This window comes from Hyla sarda, chromosome 8 (genome assembly GCF_029499605.1).
Source record: "Hyla sarda isolate aHylSar1 chromosome 8, aHylSar1.hap1, whole genome shotgun sequence".
NCBI classification, from domain to species: domain Eukaryota; kingdom Metazoa; phylum Chordata; class Amphibia; order Anura; family Hylidae; genus Hyla; species Hyla sarda.
This window is the reverse complement of record NC_079196.1, coordinates 9,665,835-9,691,827: the sequence shown is the minus strand read 5'-3', so window position 1 is coordinate 9,691,827 and position 25,993 is coordinate 9,665,835. Positions and strand designations below refer to the sequence as shown.

Sequence of the window (25,993 nt, the reverse complement as noted above, 5' to 3'; positions counted from 1 at the left end):
GTGGAATTCACCACAAGGGTTAATGTTGTAGAATAATAGGCGACAGCAACCAAACTGCTTAGTGAGTCTGCAGGTGTTTCACAACAAGCTTGCTCCCAGCATGATGGGATTTGTAGTTTTGAAACAGCTGGAGGCACACTGGTTGGGAATCAGTGTCCTACATGTAAGTATTAGGGCTGTTATGTTATCCAGCACTTGCTTCTATGTACACAGCGGTTATACGGTTGTCCTATACCAGTGGTCTTCAAACTGTGGCCCTCCAGCTGTTGCAAAACTACAACTCCCAGCATGCCCGGACAGCCAACGGCTGTCCGGGCATGCTGGGAGTTGTAGTTTTGCAACAGCTGGAGGGCCACAGTTTGAAGACCGCTGTCCTATACGGAGGTTTTATAGATCGTAGTGCTGGGTTTTGGGGCCTCTTCATTGTGCGTCTATTAGTAATAATCTGTGCTATCTTTTATCCGGGGTCATGGGGCCGTCCCTCGCTTGTTTTGGTGGCTTCAGTCTGCCGGGCTTCGGCTGCTTACAACGTTCATTGTATTTGTGTGAATGGGTCTCTTGTCCTGACACTTGTGGTTCCTGCACAGATGACCCATTCTCTGCAGTACTGGGCCCAGATATAGCTTCTAGGGCAGTACCCAGTACCCACCTCTTTGTATGGATTCCCCTAGAAACCAGCGCTCTGAACCCATAGTGTAAGGCTTGTGGATAGATGATTTATATGATCCTGCTGACGCTCGGCTTGTTTGTCCCCCGCAGCGTCTTTAAAGAAGTAATCCGGTATAGGATAACTTCCCCCTATCTTAAAGGGGTACTCCGGTGAAAAACTTTATTATTTTTTTTTAAATCAACTGTTGCCAGAAAGTTAAACAGATTTGTAAATGACTTCTATTAAAAAAATCTTAATCCTTCCTGTACTTATTAGCTGCTGAATACTACAGTGGAAATTCTTTTCCGTTTGAAACACAGAGCTCTCTGCTGACATCACGAGCACGGTGCTCTCTGCTGACATCTCTGTCCATTTTAGGAACTGTCCAGGGTAAAAGGAAATCCCCATAGCAAACATATATGCTGTTCTGGACAGTTCATAAAATGGACAGAGGTGTCAGCAGAGAGCACTGTGCTCGTGATGTCAGCAGACAGTTCTGTGTTTCAAAAAGAAAATAATTTCCGCTGTAGTGTTCAGCAGCTAATAAGTACAGGGAGGATTAAGATTTTTTTAATAGAAGTCATTTACAAATCTGTTTAAATTTCTGGCACCAGTTGATTTAAAAAAAAAAAGTTTTTCACCGGAGTACCCCTTTAAGGATAGGGGATAAGTTTCAGTTCAAGGGATCCCCGGTGATCGCCCATAAAGGGCTTCCGGCTCTTTGCCGAAATAGCGTGTCGACCTCCGCATGACGCGGCGGCCGACACGACCCCACAATACATTTTTATGGCAGAGCTGGAGACTGCTGAATGCAGCGCTTCAGCTCTCCCATATTGATGTATTGAGGGGGCGTGTCGGCCACCACGTCATGCGGTGGTCGGACACGCCCCCTTGCCGCTGACTGCCGGGGCCCCATATGTGAGATCCCGGAGTACTCCTTAAACTTCTACATGGTCTTTTCTAACATGGATGCAAGAAGTTGCAGTGAGATCACCTTAAAGGGGTACTCCATTGGTAAACTTTTTTTTTTTTTTTTTATCAACTGGCACCAGAAAGTTAAACAGATATGTAAATTACTTTTGTTTAAAAATCTTAATCCTTCCAGTACTTTTCAGCTTCTGTATGCTCCGCAGAAGTTCTTTTTTTTTTCTTTTTTAATTTCTTTTCTTTCTGACCACAGTGCTCTCTGCTGACACCTCTGTCCATTTCAGGAACTGTCCAGTAGTAGGAGTAAATCCCCATAGCAAACCTCTCCTGCTCTGGACACTTCCTGACATGGACAGAGGTGTCAGCAGAGAGCACTGTGGTTAGACAGAAAGTAACAAAAAAGAAAGGAAAGAACTTCCTGTGGACCATACAGCAGCTGATAAGTACTGGAAGAATTAAGATTTTTTTTTTAAATAAAAGTAATTTACAAATCTGTTTTTTAACTTTCTGGCACCAGTTAATAAAAAAATAAAATAAAAAAAAATGTTTTCCACTGGAGTACCCCTTTAATAAGGGAGGCGAGAAAGACTGTCTCTGGTTAGGGTTTATGTCTAAATCAGTGTTTCACAACCAGTGTGCCTCCAGCTGTTGCAAAACTACAACTCCCAGTATGTCCGGACAGCCTTCGGCTGTCCGGACATGCTGGGAGTTGTAGTTTTGCAACAGCTGGAGGCACCCCGGATCGGAAACACTGGTCTACACTGTAGTGTAATAGCTTTAGCATTGCAGAAATAGCCATTATGACTGTAATTTCTCTCTACACGAAGTTCAAACCTTCGTCCAGCAAGTCGTGACCCCATCTAGATCAGTGCCCGTCCTCCGACCTTTACCCCTCCGCACCAAGTGTATTTATAAAGCTGAGTATGTAACTCCAGAGCGGCATATAATGCGTCCTCCTTGCTGGATTCGCTTTCTCTGTATCATATGTTTGGTTTGTGAGTTACATTGTATGGAGGTCATACGGCACCCCGATGTGTGCCAGTCCTTGTGCCCAGGGTCACTGGCACAGCCCGCCTCTCCACTTTCAGAGCTTTCATTGATGGCCGGTTGTTTTGTTTCTCTTCGCAGGTCCGAGATGCAGCAATAAATTGCTTAGTAGAAATCTACAGACACGTAGGCGAACGTGTGCGCGCCGACCTCAGCAAAAAAGGGCTGCCCCAGTCTCGGTAAGTGGCCGCACTATTGTCTCTCCTCTCTGTTCCTGTATAATATTCTTCTCTATCTATCCCATCATTGTTATTAGAGATGAGCGAACTTACAGTAAATTCGATTCGTCACGAACTTCTCGGCTCGGCAGTTGATGACTTTTCCTGCATGAATTAGTTCAGCTTTCCGGTGCTCCGGTGGGCTGGAAAAGGTGGATACAGTCCTAGGAGACTCTTTCCTAGGAATGTATCCACCTTATCCAGCCCACCGGAGCACATGAAGGCTGAACTAATTTATGCAGGAAAAGTCATCAACTGCCGAGCCGAGAAGTTTGTGACGGATCGAATTTACTGTAAGTTCGCTCATCTCTAATTGTTATACAGCAGTGTGCGGCTTTTGCAAAATTACGACCGACGTGCTGTGAGGACATGATGGGAGTTGCCGTTTTGACACCACCGGTTTGCAAAAGCTTTGTCATGGCATGATGGGAGTTGTAGTTTTGCAATAGTCGAAGAGCCACCGGCTGGGTGAACACTGCTGTATGGTAACACAAGGGTCCTAGCGGTCTGTAATGTGATGAGTCCTTGAGGGGAGGAACCAATTATCAGTTGCGCCTCAGATTTCCTGGCCACGTGTGTGAATATGGAGCGATAGATGGGAGGATTGATCTGATTCCATTGATAAGTGCAGTGATTGCTGCAGTTTTACGGTATAACAAGTTGTTCCTAATATTACATATATCACTCACTGCAGATTATTTCTCTATAGTCTGATGAACAGATTAAAGGGGTACTCCGGTGGGAATTTATTTTATTTTTTTTTAAATGAATTGGTGCCAGAAAGTTAAACAGATTTGTAAATGACTTCTATTAAAATATCTTTATCCTTCCAGGACTTATTAGCAGCTGTATGCTACAGAGGAAATTCTTTTCTTTTTGGATTTCTTTTTTTGTCTTGTCCACAGTGCTCTCTGCTGACACCTGATGCCCGTATCGGGAACTGTCCAGAGCAGGAGAAAATCCTCATAGCAAACCTATGCTGCTCTGGACAGTTCCTGACACGGACAGAGGTGTCAGCAGAGAGCACTGTGGACAAGACAAAAATGAAATGTCCAGAGCAGCATAGGTTTGCTATGAGGATTTTCTCCTGCTCTGGACAGTTCCCGATATGGGCATCAGGTGTCAGCAGAGAGCATTGTGGACAGACTGAAAAAGAAATCCAAAAAGAAAAGAATTTCCTCTGTAGCATACAGCTGCTAATAAGTACTGCAAGGATAAAGATTTTTTTTTTTTTAAGAGAAGTAATTTACAAATCTGTTTAACATTCTGACACCAGTTGATTAAAAACCAGAGTACCCCTTTAATATTATGCAGAAAGGACCCAGAAACAAGTTGTATTAGTCATAAATGACAGAACTATTCTCCGTGATGGCCGTCCATGTTCATTATTATGTTAGTGTTGGATGAAAGGGTTAAAAGTTTGTAATACCCTCCAAGACTTATGACTTTGCCCAAAGTATTGATCAGCATTAGATTTATTTTATTGGTGGCTTTTAGATGCACAGATGGAAAATGGCCATATTAACGAATGTCCAATCACATCATCAATAAACCTTTTTAAAGTGGATGTGTGACTTTTGATAGGACATGTCTTAGTGTTAAAGGGGTACTCCCGTGGAAATCTTTTTATTTTTTTATTTTTTTTTTAAATCAACTGGTGCCAGAAAGTTAAACAGATTTGTAAATTACTTCAATTAAAAAAAAATCTTAATCCTTCCAGTACTTATTAGCGGCTGAATACTACAGAGGAAATGGTTTCCTTTTTGGTAAACAGTGCTCTCTGCTGACATCTCTGTCCATTTTAAGAACTGTCCAGAGTAAGAAAAAATCCCCATAGCAAACATATGCTGCTCTGGACAGTTCCTAAAATGGACAGAGATGTCAGCAGAGAGCACTGTGCTCGTGATGTCAGCAGAGAGCTCTGTGTTTCAAAAAGAAAACCATTTACTTTGTAGTATTCAGCAGCTAATAGGTACTGGAAGGATTAAGATTTTTTAATAGAAGTAATTTACAAATCTGTTTAACTTTCTGGCACCAGTTGATTGATCAGTTGACTGATGACAAATACTAGCAGGGAGAGAGGCACACTGCTGCGCGCACCTCTCCCCGCTCTGTCTGCGATCTGAACAGCACCATCAGCTTACACTGTAAGTCCATCCAGGTCACATGACCGTGCCGAGAGAGAACGCACTAAGCACATACTTCAACTCAGTCTTGTGATGAGTTGGGGTCTGAACACTCATATCTGGTCCAATTTTTTTAATTTTTTTTTTTACAAATTTAGATTTTTAAATAAAATTAATTTACAAATCTGTTTTACTTTCTGGCACCAGTTGATTAAAAAACCTTTTTTTTCCCACTGGAGTACCCCTTTAAATATGGGAGGCGAGAAAAATGGTCTCTGCTTAGGGTTTATGTCTACACCAGTGTTTCCGATCAGGTGTGCCTCCAGCTGTTGCAAAATTACAACTCCCAGCATGTCCGGACAGCCTTCGGCTGTCCGGACATGCTGGAAGTTGTAGTTTTGCAGCAGCTGGAGGCACACCTGTTGTGAAACACTGGTCTACACTGTAGTGTAATAGCAATAGCTTTAGCATTGCAGAAATAGACATTATGACTGTAATTTCTCTCTACACGAATTCAAACCTTCGCACAGCAAGTCGTGACGGGTACCCTTTAAAAGGGAAGAGATTTGCCCACCTGAAAAATAACACTTGGCACGATGGTGCTTATTGCTGCACAGGAATTCACTTGGTAAAGCAGCATCGTGCGCCTCAAAGCCACGAAGCCTCAATCTTAGGCTATGTTCACGCAGGCGGATTAGAAGTGAGTTTTCCGCTGCAGGTTTAGCCGCAGAAGATTTTCTGTAGTAGAAAATCCACAGTAGACCCCCTTGAAGTCGGTGAAACCTGCTGCTATACCTTGCAGCGGAAAACCTGCTAAAGATCCACCCGTGTAAATGAACCTTTAGGCTATGGTCATGGATGTTCACTGATCCGTAGCCGTCTCAGATGGGAAACAAAACCGGTTCTTTTACATCCAGGGTCCTATCCGTTGCCGCATAGGCTGCAATGAAACACAATATGGATCCTCCGGGTCACAAAGGTTCTTTATAACTTATTGATCGAAATCCCTGCTCTCACTGGAGTCCAGTGGGCGGTGTCACCCAATGATGGGACCACCCGCCAGACTCCTAATCATGTAAAGATCGGAGTATTCAATCAATAAATGGCAAAAATATGAATATAAATATGAAATGAAAACATTATGTCCATATATATGGTAGCATTCTTAGGGTGATGGGTTTGGTTTCTTTTTAAGGGTGCGTTCACACGTACAGGATCCTGCGCAGATTTGATGCGCAGGATTTGTAACTGCAGATTAGAAGTTGTGTTCAGTCATTTAGTTTACATTGAAATCTGCAGCAGAAAATCCTGCGCATCAAATCTGCACAGAATACTGTACGTGTGAATAGACCCTAAAGGCGAATTCACACATGTAGATCGTAGGGGGAGGGAGATCCGACTGCTGGGACCCCCCTGCGATCTCCGCCCTGCTGACCAAATGAACAGATCAGTGTCGACCCCACACACACACACACACACACACACACACACACACACACACACACACACACACACAGCGGTGGTCACCATACCCCCTCCATGTATCTCTATGGGAGAATCTGAGATACAACATTCAAGTAACTCCATCTCTCCCATAGAGATACATGGAGGGGCATGTTGACCACAGCTTTGTGTGGTGGGGGGTCGACAGTCTCCTTGCAGGGAGCAGAGATCATTCTGTGCACAAGGAAAGTGGTGGCACTAGTCAGAAGATGACCCCCCCCCCATTGCAGCTGCTGATGAACCACAGGTTAATAAACACTAAAGCCGCACATCCGGAGTTGTAGTTTTGAATCCACCGAATGGCCATGGGTTGGACACCTAGGCACTAAAGCAATAGTCTCCGACCTCCAGAAGGCTGTCAGGGCATGATGGGGAAGCTTTTGGTTGGAAATCACAGACATAAGATATAAAGGCTCCACTCTTCAAGTGTAACTATCCTTACAGCAAACTTCGGACATGTCATAAAGATGTGGCATAAATTTGTATGGTTTAGGGTCTGGGTACTGAGACCCCCACCAATCGCTACAATAAAGGGGCAGGAGCATACGGCTGCACCCCTTTATCTCTGCCCAGTAACTGGTATACAGTAACTGGTATCTACAGTGCAATTGCCATATGTCCGATGGACTTTCATTGTTAGGCTATGTTCACACGGGTGGGTTACCTGCTCGTCTGCAGCTGTGGGCATCAGCCGGGATGGATTTTCCTACGCTCGGTGTAATCCGCCGCAGAACACTCGCCGCAGTTCAAACATGCAAGTAATCCACCGCGTGAACATACCTTTAATCAGGGGGTCAAGTCCTGGGAAAAAAAAGTGTGGGAACTCATCCAAGATTTCCACTAGAGGGCTGGTCCTGCTAATGGAAACAGTGTTCCTGCTGTGAAAAAAGTGCAGGAACTCAGTTCCCACTCGTTGCTGCAGGACTTGAGCCCTGCCTTTTAATCCAGTGTTTATATGTCTCCAGCTGTTGCAAAACTACAACTCCCAGCATGCCCGGACAGCCAGCGGCTGTCCGGGCATACTGGGAGTTGTAGTTTTGCAACAGCTGGAGACACACTATTTGGAAAACACTGCCTTTAAATCTGTAGGAGATAAATGGGGGAACCCCGAACTGTCCCTTTATTTTAGCGATTGGAGGATGTCTCTGCCCCCCATTCCCCACCCATACAATCTTCTTAGACATCTTACTATATCTACCATGTTTGTTCTAACCTGCTTAAACACTTTCTGCTCCGTGTTCTGCTGGTTCATAAGGATTTTTTTTGTAATTAGAGGAAGTATTTTTCACGCGCACTCGGCCTTAGTTGATACATATAGATAAGTTTGTTATCAGTTCTGTATTGTTATATTATTGTGTTTCTGTATGTCCCTCATAGACTTCACGTGTCCCCTGGCAGGCTACGTTTCAGGTGCTGCTTCCCCTTTAAATTGTGTTGTTGTGCTGGCTCTGCCTCCGCCAGCATCACATCTCTGCATTCTGTCTATAAATCATTGGCAGCGGAGGCTTGGGACATTTTTCCTGTGAATTATCCGAGAGCGGTCGTCTGGAGAAGCTCTAGCAGCGATGTGGTGGATCACATGATCCTCCGGGATGTGCGCTCCTGCTGCTCACTAGATCCAGGCCACATCTTCCTTGTGTTCCGGAGAGTTTGGATGGAACATTTGCTAGAGGGAGCTGTGCGCTGCTGCGAGGCTGCATTCATGTCGTCGCTGCCGTTCCCAGCTCCCCGTCTCTCACACTTCTCTTTCTTTTTGCAGACTGAATGTGATTTTCACCAAATTTGACGAGGTCCAGAGATCGGGGAACATGATCCAGTCGTCGTTGGGTGAGTACCATAGCGTTTCCGTGCCGCGCTGTGACGTGACCGCCGTGTCGGAGTTATAATTTGAAATGATTCCCAGTCTGAGGCTTCAGCCGGTCAGATATAATCTCTCCATGTTGCTAGGTTACCCCAAGGACTCTCCTCCTCCCCGCACATTCATTACGACCCTCCACGGGAGGCCATCATTTGTTTTCTGTGCATCCTTTAAGCCTCTGATTATGTGTTGTGTGTTACGTCTGGTACATGTAATTATACAGATGGCGGCTGGATTGTCAACTCCTGAGATCAGCTGCTCAGACCTTGTCTTTATAGGGCACATTCATAATGGTAGCAGGGCACAGAGGCATCACTGACTGTATACTGTGCCAGCGGAGAGGATGGTGGCGGCTGGCACTGCATTGCTCCACTCGGATATTACACAAAACAAGGTCACTGGATCAGTAGTTGTGTGGAAAGCGCCCTGAAACCCCCGCTGCCAACCCCCTTATACACACATATCCTGAAACCCCCGCTGCCAACCCCCTTATACACACATACCCTGATACCCCTGCTGCCAACCCCCTTATACACACATATCCTGAAACCCCCGCTGCCAACCCCCTTATACACACATACCCTGACACCCCTGGTGCCAACCCCCTTATACACACATACCCTGACACCCCTGCTGCCAACCCCCTTATACACACACATCCTGACACCCCTGCTGCCAACCCCCTTATACACACATACCCTGATACCCCTGCTGCCTACCCCCTTATACACACATACCCTGACACCCCTGCTGCCAACCCCCTTATACACACATACCCTGACACCCCTGGTGCCAACCCCCTTATACACACACATCCTGACACCCCTGCTGCCAACCCCCTTATACACACACATCCTGACACCCCTGCTGCCAACCCCCTTATACACACATACCCTGAAACCCCCGCTGCCAACCCCCTTATACACACATACCCTGACACCCCTGCTGCCAACCCCCTTATACACACACATCCTGACACCCCTGCTGCCAACCCCCTTATATACACATACCCTGATACCCCTGGTGCCAACCCCCTTATACACACATACCCTGACACCCCTGCTGCCAACCCCCTTATATACACATACCCTGATACCCCTGGTGCCAACCCCCTTATACACACATACCCTGATACCCCTGCTGCCAACCCCCTTATATACACATACCCTGATACCCCTGCTGCCAACCCCCTTATACACACACATCCTGACACCCCTGGTGCCAACCCCCTTATACACACATACCCTGATACCCCTGCTGCCAACCCCCTTATAGACACATACCCTGATACCCCTGCTGCCAACCCCCTTATACACACATACCCTGATACCCCTGCTGCCAACCCCCTTATATACACATACCCTTACACCCCTGCTGCCAACCCCCTTATACACACATATCCTGACACCCCTGCTGCCAAAACCCTTATACATACATACCCTGATACCCCTGCTGCCAACCCCCTTATATACACATACCCTGACACCCCTGCTGCCAACCCCCTTATATACACATATCCTGATACCCCTGCTGCCAACCCCCTTATATACACATACCCTGACACCCCTGCTGCCAACCCCCTTATACACACATACCCTGATACCCCTGCTGCCAACCCCCTTATACACACATACCCTGATACCCCTGCTGCCAACCCCCTTATACACACATACCCTGACACCCCTGCTGCCAACCCCCTTATACACACACATCCTGATACCCCTGCTGCCAACCCCCTTATATACACATACCCTGATACCCCTGCTGCCAACCCCCTTATATACACATACCCTGATACCCCTGCTGCCAACCCCCTTATATACACATACCCTGACACCCCTGCTGCCAACCCCCTTATACACACATACCCTGATACCCCTGCTGCCAACCCCCTTATACACACATACCCTGATACCCCTGCTGCAAACCCCCTTATATACACATATCCTGACACCCCTGCTGCCAACCCCCTTATATACACATACCCTGACACCCCTGCTGCCAACCCCCTTATATACACATATCCTGATACCCCTGCTGCCAACCCCCTTATATACACATACCCTGACACCCCTGCTGCCAACCCCCTTATACACACATACCCTGATACCCCTGCTGCCAACCCCCTTATACACACATACCCTGATACCCCTGCTGCCAACCCCCTTATACACACATACCCTGACACCCCTGCTGCCAACCCCCTTATACACACACATCCTGATACCCCTGCTGCCAACCCCCTTATATACACATACCCTGATACCCCTGCTGCCAACCCCCTTATATACACATACCCTGATACCCCTGCTGCCAACCCCCTTATATACACATACCCTGATACCCCTGCTGCCAACCCCCTTATACACACATACCCTGATACCCCTGCTGCAAACCCCCTTATATACACATATCCTGACACCCCTGCTACCAACCCCCTTATATACACATACCCTGATGCCCCCACTGATAACTATGCTCTACATACACATACCCTGACACCCCTGCTGCCCAACACCGCTGCCCAACTTTGATTGACCGGGCATGCTTGAAGTTGTAGTTGTGCAACAGCTGGAGTAACCCTGGTTGAGAAACACTGCCCTGCATGCACATACCCGAACACCCCCACTGATCGCCACCCCGAATAAACACATGCTGACCCCCCCCCCACATATCCTGACACCTTTGCTGCCCACCAGCCCCCACACAGGCATATCCTGACACCGCTGCTGCCCCCCCATACACACACATACCCAGACACCCCAACTCACCACCACCCCAGCACACATCCTGACTCCCCTGCTACCCCCCCCCCCCCAACACATACCTTACCGCCCCCCCGCACATATACCCTGACACATCCTCCACACATCCCCTTACTCCTCAGCTTTTTGTTCTTTTATATTAATGTATTTGTTTGTATGTGATTTGTATAAGACAAATGATAACTTTGCGTTGTATTTGTGGTTCGCCGTTGGTCCGGTCAGTGCAGTTGATCACATTGAGCCGCTCCAGTGTCGTCTGAGTTACTTTGGATCTGTGTTTTTTTTCTGTTATATATCTTTTTTTCTGGTTCTTTGTCACCATATGGCACTTTCTGTGACCACGAATATAAGCCTCTCGGGCAAAGGAAAGGGATTATCTTGTGAAACTAATTCCTGCCTTTAATGTAAGTGTTTGTGTTCCTGACCACCGTCTTATGTTTCTGGGCTGACGGCGGAGGCAGCTTTTATTCTGGTAGAGGGACGCGGTTAGATCTCGCCTGGCTCCGGAGCGGAGTTCTGCAGGAGGAGGGGAGCGCTCATTATCTATTTACTTCCAAGTTATTCAGACATTTGCTTCTCTCCCTTCACACCACCGGTTGACATGACCGCCGGACAAGGTACGAGACCCCCCCCCCCCCTCCACCATGCCAGTCGTGACGTCGCCATCAGGGATCATTTACTTTCTCTTTTAAAAATTAATGCTCCGAGGCACAAATAACCTGGAGAGGGTGAAATGGTCCAGAAGCCCTTCTGTTAACCCAGAGACTGCCGCAGTCTAGTGTCTGCACTATAAAGATAATAGTAATAAAATAATAATTATGGCGGCGGACTCCATTGTGCAGATTGCAGAGTAATCTTTTACGCTCCCTTCCCGATGATGATTGTATGAGTCACGTTAAATTCCATCATCTGTTGATGGCCTAAGGACTACCGAGCAGAACTCCTCACATAATGGAGGTCACGGTGCGGTGTGATGTCAGCGGACTGTAGGAGATCTCTGTGGTATGATGTGATGTCAGCGGACTGTAGGAGATCTCTGTGGTATGATGTCAGCGGACTGTAGGAGATCTCTGTGGTATGATGTGATGTCAGCGGACTGTAGGAGATCTCTGTGGTATGATGTGATGTCAGCGGACTGTAGGAGATCTCTGTGGTATGGTGTGATGTCAGCGGACAGGAGGAGATCTGTGGTATGGTGTGATGTCAGCGGACTGTAGGAGATCTGTGTGATGTCAGCGGACTGTAGGAGATCTCTGTGGTATGATGTCAGCGGATCGGAGGAGATCTCTGTGGTATGTTGTGATGTCAGCGGACCGGAGGAGATCTGTGTGTTATGGTGTGATATCAGCGGACCGGAGGAGATCTCTGTGGTATGGTGTGATATCAGCGGACCGGAGGAGATCTCTGTGGTATGGTGTGAGGTCAGCGGACCGGAGGAGATCTGTGTGAGGTCAGCGGACTGTAGGAGATCTCTGTGGTATATTGTGATGTCAGCAGACCGGAGGAGATCTGTGTGGTATGGTGTGATGTCAGCGGACCGGAGGAGATCTCTGTGGTATGGTGTGATATCAGCGGACCGTAGGAGATCTCTGTGGTATATTGTGATGTCAGCAGACCAGAGGAGATCTCTGTGGTATGATGTGATGTCAGCGGACTGTAGGAGATCTCTGTGGTATGATGTGATGTCAGCGGACTGTAGGAGATCTCTGTGGTATGATGTGATGTCAGTGGATGGGAGGAGATCTCTGTGGTATGATGTCAGCGGACCGGAGGAGATCTGTGGTATTGTGTATCAGTATCAGTCCAGGTGATACAGATTATTTTGTCAGATCTAGGATTCTATGCAGTTTGTGGTGTTTCTCAGTGATTATAACACTTCTTGCTCTGTTTATGTAAGAATGTTATTTATGTCTTATTATGTAACCATCTCCTCCACCTGCTCCTCGCTCCTTTACTGCATTGTTGGTTACTAGATGTATTTGCCTGGACTGATGGAAGGCTTCATGGTCGTATAGAAGTCTAAATCTGTATAGCTCTACCTGGTCACTATACTGAGTCTATAGATCCAGAGCTGTATATATATCTACCTGGTCACTATACTGAGTCTATAGATCCAGAGCTGTATATATCTCTACCTGGTCACTATACTGAGTCTATAGATCCAGAGCTGTATATATCTCTACCTGGTCACTATACTGAGTCTATAGATCCAGAGCTGTATATCTCTACCTGGTCACTATACTGAGTCTATAGATCCAGAGCTGTATATCTCTACCTGGTCACTATACTGAGTCTATAGATCCAGAGCTGTATATCTCTACCTGGTCACTATACTGAGTCTATAGATCCAGAGCTGTATATCTCTACCTGGTCACTATACTGAGTCTATAGATCCAGAGCTGTATATATCTCTACCTGGTCACTATACTGAGTCTATAGATCCAGAGCTGTATATATCTACCTGGTCACTATACTGAGTCTATAGATCCAGAGCTGTATATATCTACCTGGTCATCATACTGAGTCTATAGATCCAGAGCTGGATATATCTACCTGGTCACTATACTGAGTCTATAGATCCAGAGCTGTATATATCTACCTGGTCACTATACTGAGTCTATAGATCCAGAGCTGTATATCTCTACCTGGTCACTATACTGAGTCTATAGATCAAGAGCTGGATATATCTACCTGGTCACTATACTGAGTCTATAGATCCAGAGCTGTATATCTCTACCTGGTCACTATACTGAGTCTATAGATCCAGAGCTGTATATCTCTACCTGGTCACTATACTGAGTCTATAGATCCAGAGCTGTATATATCTACCTGGTCACTATACTGAGTCTATAGATCCAGAGCTGTATATATATCTACCTGGTCACTATACTGAGTCTATAGATCCAGAGCTGTATATATCTTCCTGGTCACTATACTGAGTCTATAGATCCAGAGCTGTATATCTCTACCTGGTCACTATACTGAGTCTATAGATCCAGAGCTGTATATATCTTCCTGGTCACTATACTGAGTCTGTAGATCCAGAGCTGTATATCTCTACCGGGTCACCATACTGCGGGGGTCTCAAACTCAAATTATCTGGGGGCCACTGGAGGTAGCAGCTGGGTGAGGCTGGGCCGCATGCACCCCTCACATATAATGACCCCATCATGCGCCCCTCACATATAATGACCCCATTCATCATGTGCCCCTCATTATCCACCAGCAACCCACCCATTCTTCCTACCCCTGTGTGGTAATAGCATGAGCTGACAGATGATGAAGGTGCTACTTCTGGGGGTTCCCCACATTAGGTAGGCAGCAGGTTCCCCACATTAGGTAGGCAGCAAGTTCCCCACATTAGGTAGGTAGCAGGTTCCCCACATTAGATAGTAGCAGGTTCCCCACATTAGGTGGAAGCAAGTTCCCCACATTAGGTGGAAGCAGGTTCCCCCACATTAGGTGGAAGCAGGTTCCCCCACATTAGGTGGAAGCAGGTTCCCCCACATTAGGTGGAAGCAGGTTCCCCCACATTAGGTGGAAGCAGGTTCCCCCACATTAGGTGGAAGCAGGTTCCCCCACATTAGGTGGAAGCAGGTTCCCCCACATTAGGTGGAAGCAGGTTCCCCCACATTAGGTGGAAGCAGGTTCCCCCACATTAGGTGGAAGCAGGTTCCCCCACATTAGGTGGAAGCAGGTTCCCCCACATTAGGTGGCAGCAGGTTCCCCCACATTAGGTGGCAGCAGGTTCCCCCACATTAGGTGGCAGCAGGTTCCCCCACATTAGGTGGCAGCAGGTTCCCCCACATTAGGTGGCAGCAGGTTCCCCCACATTAGGTGGCAGCAGGTTCCCCCACATTAGGTGGCAGCAGGTTCCCCCACATTAGGTGGCAGCAGGTTCCCCCACATTAGGTGGCAGCAGGTTCCCCCACATTAGGTGGCAGCAGGTTCCCCCACATTAGGTGGCAGCAGGTTCCCCCACATTAGGTGGCAGCAGGTTCCCCCACATTAGGTGGCAGCAGGTTCCCCCACATTAGGTGGCAGCAGGTTCCCCCACATTAGGTGGCAGCAGGTTCCCCCACATTAGGTGGCAGCAGGTTCCCCCACATTAGGTGGCAGCAGGTTCCCCCACATTAGGTGGCAGCAGGTTCCCCCACATTAGGTGGCAGCAGGTTCCCCCACATTAGGTGGCAGCAGGTTCCCCCACATTAGGTGGCAGCAGGTTCCCCCACATTAGGTGGCAGCAGGTTCCCCCACATTAGGTGGCAGCAGGTTCCCCCACATTAGGTGGCAGCAGGTTCCCCCACATTAGGTGGCAGCAGGTTCCCCCACATTAGGTGGCAGCAGGTTCCCCCACATTAGGTGGCAGCAGGTTCCCCCACATTAGGTGGCAGCAGGTTCCCCCACATTAGGTGGCAGCAGGTTCCCCCACATTAGGTGGCAGCAGGTTCCCCCACATTAGGTGGCAGCAGGTTCCCCCACATTAGGTGGCAGCAGGTTCCCCCACATTAGGTGGCAGCAGGTTCCCCCACATTAGGTGGCAGCAGGTTCCCCCACATTAGGTGGCAGCAGGTTCCCCCACATTAGGTGGCAGCAGGTTCCCCCACATTAGGTGGCAGCAGGTTCCCCCACATTAGGTGGCAGCAGGTTCCCCCACATTAGGTGGCAGCAGGTTCCCCCACATTAGGTGGCAGCAGGTTCCCCCACATTAGGTGGCAGCAGGTTCCCCCACATTAGGTGGCAGCAGGTTCCCCCACATTAGGTGGCAGCAGGTTCCCCCACATTAGGTGGCAGCAGGTTCCCCCACATTAGGTGGCAGCAGGTTCCCCCACATTAGGTGGCAGCAGGTTCCCCCACATTAGGTGGCAGCAGGTTCCCCCACATTAGGTGGCAGCAGGTTCCCCCACATTAGGTGGCAGCAGGTTCCCCCACATTAGGTGGCAGCAGGTTCCCCCACATTAGGTGGCAGCAGGTTCCCCCACATTAGGTGGCAGCAGGTTCCCCCACATTAGGTGGCAGCAGGTTCCCCCACATTAGGTGGCAGCAGGTTCCCCCACATTAGGTGGCAGCAGGTTCCCCCACATTAGGTGGCAGCAGGTTCCCCCACATTAGGTGGCAGCAGGTTCCCCCACTTTAGGTGGCAGCAGGTTCCCCCACTTTAGGTGGCAGCAGGTTCCCCCACTTTAGGTGGCAGCAGGTTCCCCCACTTTAGGTGGCAGCAGGTTCCCCCACTTTAGGTGGCAGCAGGTTCCCCCACTTTAGGTGGCAGCAGGTTCCCCCACTTTAGGTGGCAGCAGGTTCCCCCACTTTAGGTGGCAGCAGGTTCCCCCACTTTAGGTGGCAGCAGGTTCCCCCACTTTAGGTGGCAGCAGGTTCCCCCACTTTAGGTGGCAGCAGGTTCCCCCACTTTAGGTGGCAGCAGGTTCCCCCACTTTAGGTGGCAGCAGGTTCCCCCACTTTAGGTGGCAGCAGGTTCCCCCACTTTAGGTGGCAGCAGGTTCCCCCACTTTAGATGGCAGCAGGTTCCCCCACTTTAGGTGGCAGCAGGTTCCCCCACTTTAGGTGGCAGCAGGTTCCCCCACTTTAGGTGGCAGCAGGTTCCCCCACTTTAGGTAGCATTGTCGTTCCCCCAACTCTCACACACATAGACACACTTACCTGTCCTGCGCTGCGCTTCTCTCCGGCGGCGGCCTGTTGAGTGACGTCAATGACGTCCTCCTGTGCGGGTCTGCGGAGGGACGACACATGCGCGACGTCCATCATCAGACTCGGGCCGGTCAACCGGAGACTGGGAGGAGGAGGGCGGGGTAAGTGAAGCCTTCCGGCCTGAAGAAACCACCTGCCCGGCGCCTGGAACTGCATGTCCCGGGCATCGGGCAATACAAATCACACATCGCTGGTGCAGGCCACAAACTTTTGTTCCTGGGAGTTTGAGACCCCTGCTATACTGAGTCTATAGATCCCGAACTGTATATCTCTACTTGGTCACTATACTGAGTCTATAGATCCGGAGCTGTATATCACTACTTGGCCACTTAATCGAGTCTATGGGGAAGATGTATCAAAAGCTGTGAAGAAGAGCGATGCAGTTGCCCATAGCGACCAATCAGATCACTTCTTTGATTTTTAAAGAGGCCTGTGGAAAAAAAAGTGGTGATCTGATTGGCTGCTATGGGCAACTGCATCGCTATGGGCAACCATTCTACCTCTATACATGTTTTGATACATTGCCCCCTATGGGTCTAGAGCTGTGTATATACAGTGCATAGTGAAAGTATTCGGCCCCCTTGAACTTTTCGACCTTTTGCTACATTTCAGGCTTCAAACATAAAGATATGAAACTGCAATTTTTTGTGAAGAATCAACAACAAGTGGGACACAATCATGAAGTGGAACGAAATTTATTGGCTATTTCAAACTTTGTTAACAAATAAAAAACTGAAAAATTGGGTGTGCAAAATTATTCAGCCCCTTTACTTTCAGTGCAGCAAACTCTCTCCAGAAGTTCAGTGAGGATCTCTGAATGATCCAATGTTGACCTATGTGACGGACTGACTCCGCCAAAAGTGACTTCTCCTTCCTGATGACAAGCCCCAGCAGATCACAGGCAATATCCCCAGGCAGAACTAGAGATTATTGCATCCTTGTACCCAAAGAACCAGGCAACACCAGTCTTCAGGTATAAAATCAGAACTCTTTATTGTGGAATAAGTGTCTTCTTTTATAGGAAGGACATCACAGGGGGAAGGGTCAGTAAAGACAATACAGGTGACAGCGAGTCTGGGAGATAATCCAATAAAAATAGCTCTCCCTATACAGTGCCTTGAGTGCAAAAGGTGGAGGTGTGCAGAAGTAGGACTATGTGCAAAAAGAAGCATGTGTAGAATTAGTGCATTGTACAAAATGTGGACCGTGTGCAAAATGTGGACCGTGTGCAAAATGTGGACCGTGTGCAAAAGGTAGACCATGTGTAAAAAGTGTAAGAAAACAGTAAATAAAAGTATTTTAACTCTGAGCTTTATGTCACTGGACAACATCAACTGAGGGGTACAAATAGCGATGTCCCAAAGTCCATCCAAGTAGGTAGGGTGACTCTAGGATCCGTCACAACCTAAATGACTAATGATGATAAATAGAATCCACCTGTGTGTAATCAAGTCTCCAAATAAATGCATCTGCACTGTGATAGTCTCAGAGGTCCGTTTAAAGCGCAGAGAGCATCATGAAGAACAAGGAACACACCAGGCAGGTCCGAGATACTGTTGTGGAGAAGTTTAAAGCCGGATTTCTATACAAAAAGATTTCCCAAGCTTTAAACATCCCAAGGAGCACTGTGCAAGCGATAATATTGAAATGGAAGGAGCATCAGACCACTGCAAATCTACGAAGACCTGGCCGTCCCTCCAAACTTTCAGCTCATACAAGGGGAAGACTGATCAGAGATGCAGCCAAGAGGCCCATGATCACTCTGGATGATCTGTAGAGATCTACAGCTGAGGTGGGAGACTCTGTCCATAGGACAACAATCAGTCGTATACTGCACAAATCTGGCCTTAGTGGAAGAGTGGCAAGAAGAAAGCCATTTCTTAAAGATATCCATAAAAAGTTTTTTTTAAAGTTTGCCACAAGCCACCTGGGAGACACCAAACATGTGGAAGAAGGAGCTCTGGTCAGATGAAACCAAAAGCCAACTTTTTGGCAACAATGCAAAACTTTGTTTGGCGTCAAAGCAACACAGCTCATCACCCTGAACACACCATCCCCACTGTCAAACATGGTGGGGGCAGCATCATGGTTTGGGCTTTTCTTCAGCAGGGCCCGGGAAGATGGTTAAAATTGATGGGAAGATGGATGGAGCCAAATACAGGACCATTCTGGAAGAAAGCCTGATGGAGTCTGCAAAAGACCTGAGACTGGGACGGAGATTTGTCTTCTAACAAGACAATGATCCAAAACATAAAGCAAAATCTACAATGGAATGGTTCCCAAATAAACATATCCAGATGTTAGAATGGCCAAGTCACAGTCCAGACCTGAATCCAATGGAGAATCTGTGGAAAGAACTGAAAACTGCTGTTCACAAACGCTCTCCATCCAACCTCACTGAGCTCCAGCTGTTCACAAACATTCTCCATCCAACCTCACTGACCTCCAGCAGTTCACAAACGCTCTCCATCCAACCTCACTGACCTCCAGCTGTTCACAAACGCTCTCCATCCAACGTCACTGAGCTCCAGCTGTTCACAAACACTCTCCATCCAACCTCACTGAGCTCCAGCTGTTCACAAACGCTCTCCATCCAACCTCACTGAACTCCAGCTGTTCACAAACGCTCTCCATCCAACATCACTGAGCTCCAGCTGTTCACAAACGCTCTCCATCCAACCTCACTGAGCTCCAGCTGTTCACAAACGCTCTCCATCAACCTCACTGAGCTCCAGCTGTTCACAAACGCTCTCCATCCAACCTCACTGAGCTCCAGCTGTTCACAAACGCTCTCCATCCAACCTCACTGAGCTCCAGCTGTTCACAAACGCTCTCCATCCAACCTCACTGAGCTCCAGCTGTTCACAAACGCTCTCCATCCAACCTCACTGAGCTCCAGCTGTTCACAAACGCTCTCCATCAACCTCACTGAGCTCCAGCTGTTCACAAACGCTCTCCATGCAACCTCACTGAGCTCCAGCTGTTCACAAACGCTCTCCATCCAACCTCACTGAGCTCCAGCTGTTCACAAACGCTCTCCACCCAACCTCACTGAGCTCCAGCTATTCACAAACGCTCTCCACCCAACCTCACTGAGCTCCAGCTATTCACAAACGCTCTCCATCCAACCTCACTGAGCTCCAGCTGTTCACAAACGCTCTCCACCCAACCTCACTGAGCTCCAGCTGTTCACAAACGCTCTCCATCCAACCTCACTGAGCTCCAGCTATTCACAAACACTCTCCATCCAACCTCACTGAGCTCCAGCTGTTCACAAACGATCTCATCCAACCTCACTGAGCTCCAGCTGTTCACAAACGCTCTCCACCCAACCTCACTGAGCTCCAGCTATTCACAAACGCTCTCCATCCAACCTCACTGAGCTCCACCTGTTCACAAACGCTCTCCATCCAACCTCACTGAGCTCCAGCTATTCACAAATGCTCTCCATCCAACCTCACTGAGCTCCACCTGTTCACAAACGCTCTCCATCCAACCTCACTGAGCTCCAGCTGTTCACAAACACTCTCCATCCAACCTCACTGAGCTCCAGCTGTTCACAAACGCTCTCCACCCAACCTCACTGAGCTCCAGCTATTCACAAACGCTCTCCATCCAACCTCACTGAGCTCCACCTGTTCACAAACGCTCTCCATCCAACCTCACTGAGCTCCAGCTGTTCACAAACGCTCTCCATGCAACCTCACTGAGCTCCAGCTGTTTTGCAAGGCGGAATGGGCAAAAATTTCAGTCTCTCGTTGTGCAAAACTAATAGAGACCTACCCCAAGCGACTTACAGCTGTAATCGCAGCAAAAGGTGGTGCTACAAAGTATTAACTTAAGGGGGCTGAATAATTTTGCACGCCCAATTTTTCAGTTTTTTTATTTGTTAAAAAAGTTTGAAATATCCAATAAATTTCGTTCCACTTCATGATTGTGTCCCACTTGTTTTTTCACAAAAAATTAGTTTTATATCTTTATGTTTGACACCTGAAATGTGGCAAAAGGTTGAAATGTTCAAGGGGGCCAAATACTTTCACTATGCACTGTATATATATATATATATAAAATCTGGTCACTGCACAGAGTCTATATATCCAGAGCTGTAGATCTTTACCTGGCCACTTTATGGAGTCTATAGATCTAGAGCTGCATATATCCATCTGGTCACTAGACTGTCTGTAGGTCTAAAGGAGCGGCCCAGATTTATCAAACTGTGTGAGAGAGAATGTGGAGTTTTCCATAGCGACCAATCAGAGCTCAGCTAAGGAGCTCTGGTAAAGTGAAACCAGAGCTGTAATTGGTCGCTGTGTAAAAATCACACCATTTTACATTTGTATATCTTTACCTGGCCACTATATTAAGTCTAGAGGTGTATATCTACTTGGTCACTATATATTAGATCTGTATATATCTACTTGGTTACTATATATATTAGATCTGTATATATCTACTTGGTCACTATATATATTAGATCTATATTAGATCTGTATATATCTACTTGGTCACTATATATTAGATATGTATATATATCTACTTGGTCACTATATATTAGATATGTATATATATCTACTTGGTCACTATATATATTAGATCTGTATATATCCACTTGGCCACTCTAGATTAGATCTGTATATTTATCTACTTGGTCACTATATATTAGATCTGTATAGATCTACTTGTTCGCTATATATTAGATCTGTATAGATCTACTTGTTCGCTATATATTAGATCTGTATAGATCTACTTGGTCGCTATATATTAGATCTGTATAGATCTACTTGGTCGCTATATATTAGATCTGTATAGATCTACTTGGTTGCTATATATTAGATCTGTATAGATCTACTTGGTCGCTATATATTAGATCTGTATAGATCTACTTGGTCGCTATATATTAGATCTGTATAGATCTACTTGGTCGCTATATATTAGATCTGTATAGATCTACTTGATCGCTATATATTAGATCTGTATAGATCTACTTGGTCGCTATATATTAGATCTGTATAGATCTACTTGATCGCTATATATTAGATCTGTATAGATCTACTTGGTCACTATATATATTAGATCTGTATAGATCTATTTGGTCACTATATATATTAGATCTGTATAGATCTACTTGGTCACTATATATATTAGATCTGTATTTATCTACTTGGTCACTATATATTTTAGATCTGTCTTTATCTACTTGGTCACTATATATTAGATCTGTATATATCTACTTGGTCACTGTATTTGATCTGTATATATCTACTTGGTCACTATATATTAGATCTGTATATATCTACTTGGTCACTATATATATTAGATCTGTATATATCTACTTGGTCACTATATATATATTAGATCTGTATATATCTACTTGGTCACTATATATATTAGATCTATATTAGATCTGTATATATCTACTTGGTCACTATATATATTAGATCTATATTAGATCTGTATATATCTACTTGGTCACTATATATATTAGATCTGTATATATCTACTTGGCCACTCTAGATTAGATCTGTATATATCTACTTGGCCACTCTAGATTAGATCTGTATATTTATCTACTTGTTCGCTATATATTAGATCTGTATAGATCTTCTTGGTCGCTATATATTAGATCTGTATAGATCTACTTGGTCGCTATATATTAGATCTATATAGATCAACTTGGTCGCTATATATTAGATCTGTATAGATCTACTTGATCGCTATATATTAGATCTGTATAGATCTACTTGGTCGCTATATATTAGATCTGTATAGATCTACTTGGTCGCTATATATTAGTTCTGTATAGAACTACTTGGTCGCTATATATTAGTTCTGTATAGAACTACTTGGTCGCTATATATTAGATCTGTATAGATCTACTTGGTCGCTATATATTAGATCTGTATTGAACTACTTGGTCGCTATCTATTAGATCTGTATAGATCTACTTGGTCGCTATCTATTAGATCTGTATAGATCTACTTGGTCACTATATATTAGATCTGTATAGATCTACTTGGTCACTATATATTAGATCTGTATAGATCTACTTGGTCACTATATATTAGATCTGTATAGATCTACTTGGTCACTATGCTGAGTCTCTAGGTCTAGATCTATATACCTGTAACTGGCCACTATAGAGCCACTATAGAGCTGTGCAGAGGTCCCTCAAGTTACAATATTAATCAGTTCCAGGACGACCATTGTATGCTGAGACCATAACTCTATGGAAACCTGGTAATTGGTTCTGAAGCAAAAATGTCATCCAAAAATAGGAAAAAAGTGAGGATTAAAGAAAAATAAGTAGATAACTAATTAAGAAAATCCTTCCATATAAAAGTAATAAAGATCTGCTGGGAGCTGTAATCACTGTCTATGTAGAGGACAGGAGCTTCTTCAGGGTCCTGTACAGAACACACAATGTCCTAAAAAAGTAATGGAGCCGCCCTCACCTGGTGTCCAAAGGAGCAGCTAACTATGGTACAGAACATGTAATACCTTCCTGTACTGTAGGGGGCGCTACCAGACACCAGTCAGTGCATACACTTCAGTAATACAGGTAAAGAGTACAGAACATGTAATACCTCCCTGTACTGTAGGGGGCGCTACCAGACACCAGTCAGTGCATACACTTCAGTAATGCAGGTGTTTTACCAGTGAATGTCCATTCTGATTGGTCAGGTCTTCCAGCCATTGACACGTTTCACAGATCTGGACTGTCTGTAGCATTGTATGTTGAGTCTGGTTTCAAGTTACAATTATCCAGAAAAGACCATTGTATGTTGGAACTATTGTAAGTTGAGGGATCACTGTATATCTCTACCTGGTCACTATAGATCTAGAGCTGTATATCTCTACCTGGTCATTATGCAGTATATAGATATACAGTTGGGTATAGCTTTGTGTGAGTAAGAGGTTTTTCTTTTATGGGCAGGGGGGATCCTGAACAGTACCCATAATATATATATATATATATTTATATATATATTTATATATATATATATATTATATTATATATATATATATATTATATTATATTATTCCGTATATACTAGAGTATAAGCCGAGACCCCTAATTTCAACCCAAAATCCCAGGAAAAGTTATTGACTCGAGTATAAGCCTAGGGTGGGAAATACATCATCCCCCCCCCCTGTCATCATCCAGACCCGACATTAACATCCTCATCATCATCACCGCCTGTCATCATCCAGACCCTCATCATCATCACCTGTCATCATCCCCTTGTCATCATCCCACACATCCCCCCTTCATCATCCCCTTGTCATCATCCCCACCCCCCTTCATCATCCCCTTGTCATCATCCCCACCCCCCTTCATCATCCCACCCCCCCCCCCTTCATCATCCTCTTGTCATCATCCCACCCCCCCCTTCATCATCCTCTTCTCATCATCCGCCCTCAGTGGTCTTCAACCTGCGGACCTCCAGAGGTTTCAAAACTACAACTCCCAGCAAGCCCGGGCAGCCATACTCACCTCCGCTCGGCGCTGGTCCGGTCCTGCAGGGCTGTCCGGAGAGGAGGTTGTCCGGTGGGATAGTGGTTCTGGGCTGCTATCTTCACCGGGGGCGCCTCTTCTCCGCACTTCCGTCCTGGAATAGAGGCGTAGCCTTGACAATGACGCAGAAGTACGTTGGCAATGAACGTACCTCTGCGTTGTTGTCAAGGCAACGTGACTATTCTGGGGCCGGGCCCGAAGCACTTAGAAGAGGCCTCCCCGGTGAAGATAGCAGCCCGGAACCACTATCCCACCGGACCACCTCCTCTCCGGACAGTCCTGCAGCACCGGACCAGTGCCGAGCGGAGGTGAGTACTGTACAGAACTAAAGGGGGGTGAGAGGGGGCTGGATGATGTGGAAGGCCGATGGCTGCCCGGGCTTGCTGGGAGTTGTAGTTTTGAATCCTCTGGAGGTCCGCAGGTTGAAGACCACTGCGGGTGGAGAGTTCACTCGAGTATAAGACGAGGGGGGTGTTTTCAGCACGAAAAATCGTGCTGAAAAAGTCGGCTTATACTCGAATATATATATATATATATATATATATATATATATATATATATATATATATATATATATATATATATATATATATATATATATATATATATATATACTCGAGTATAAGCCGACTTTTTCAGCACGATTTTTCGTGCTGAAAACACCCCCCTCGTCTTATACTCGAGTGAACTCTCCACCCGCAGTGGTCTTCAACCTGCGGACCTCCAGAGGATTCAAAACTACAACTCCCAGTTGTATATGTATGTATATATATATATATATATATATATATATATATATATATATATATATATATATAATTTTTTTTTTTTTTTTTTTTTTTTTTTTTTTTCATATACAGCAGAGGTTCCCACTGCCCCTTTCCAGAGAAAAAAAATAACTCCCCAGCAAGTCTACAAGAGAAAGCTGCATTGACACATCAGTGTTTTATGTCTTTATTTCTATATTATACACTGATTTCCATGTAAGACAACAAAATACAAAAATACTAATGAGACTAATTGACATTTTATTTTTTTTGCATTTGAAATACTGTATTTTTAGCACTGAACCCTGGTAAGACAACTTAAAACAGGAAAAAAAAACTAAATGTCGTACTAAAAATACCTCCCTGGTGGGAGGGGTGAATGTTACTAACTTCTGCAGGTCTATAGAGGGGTTAAAAGTCAGATCCTGGTAAGGAGTACAGTATTTTGGTTTCAGAAAATTGTATATCAATAAGATAATCACCCCAAGATATAGAACTTACTAATACAGTGTTATTATATATATATATATTGTACAGGCTTCAGCAAGCTTTTGTGTGATTCTCTCTGATAACTGTACTGGGTGGATCATGACCTGTAAGAGCTCTGATAACTGTACTGGGTGGATCATGACCTGTAAGAGCTCTGATAACTGTACTGGGACAGATTGTGACCTGTAAGAGCTCTGATAACTGTACTGGGTGGATCATGACCTGTAAGAGCTCTGATAACTGTACTGGGTGGATCATGACCTGTAAGAGCTCTGATAACTGTACTGGGTGGATCATGACCTGTAAGAGCTCTGATAACTGTACTGGGATGGATCATGACCTGTAAGAGCTCTGATAACTGTACTGGGACGGATCGTGACCTGTAAGAGCTCTGATAACTGTACTGGGACGGATCATGACAT

The 25,993-nt window shown here is 45.9% G+C and overlaps 1 protein-coding gene across 1 annotated transcript in view; it reads left to right on the top strand.

Moving 5' to 3' along the window:
• CLASP1 (cytoplasmic linker associated protein 1) overlaps window positions 1-25,993 on the top strand; it is a gene marked incomplete in the record, with an annotated part of 180,394 nt that overhangs the window by 56,107 nt on the left and 98,294 nt on the right. Inside the window, 2 exon segments of the mRNA XM_056534144.1 lie at window positions 2,705-2,802; window positions 8,230-8,297. Of these exon segments, the coding sequence (XP_056390119.1) occupies window positions 2,705-2,802; window positions 8,230-8,297 (166 nt within the window).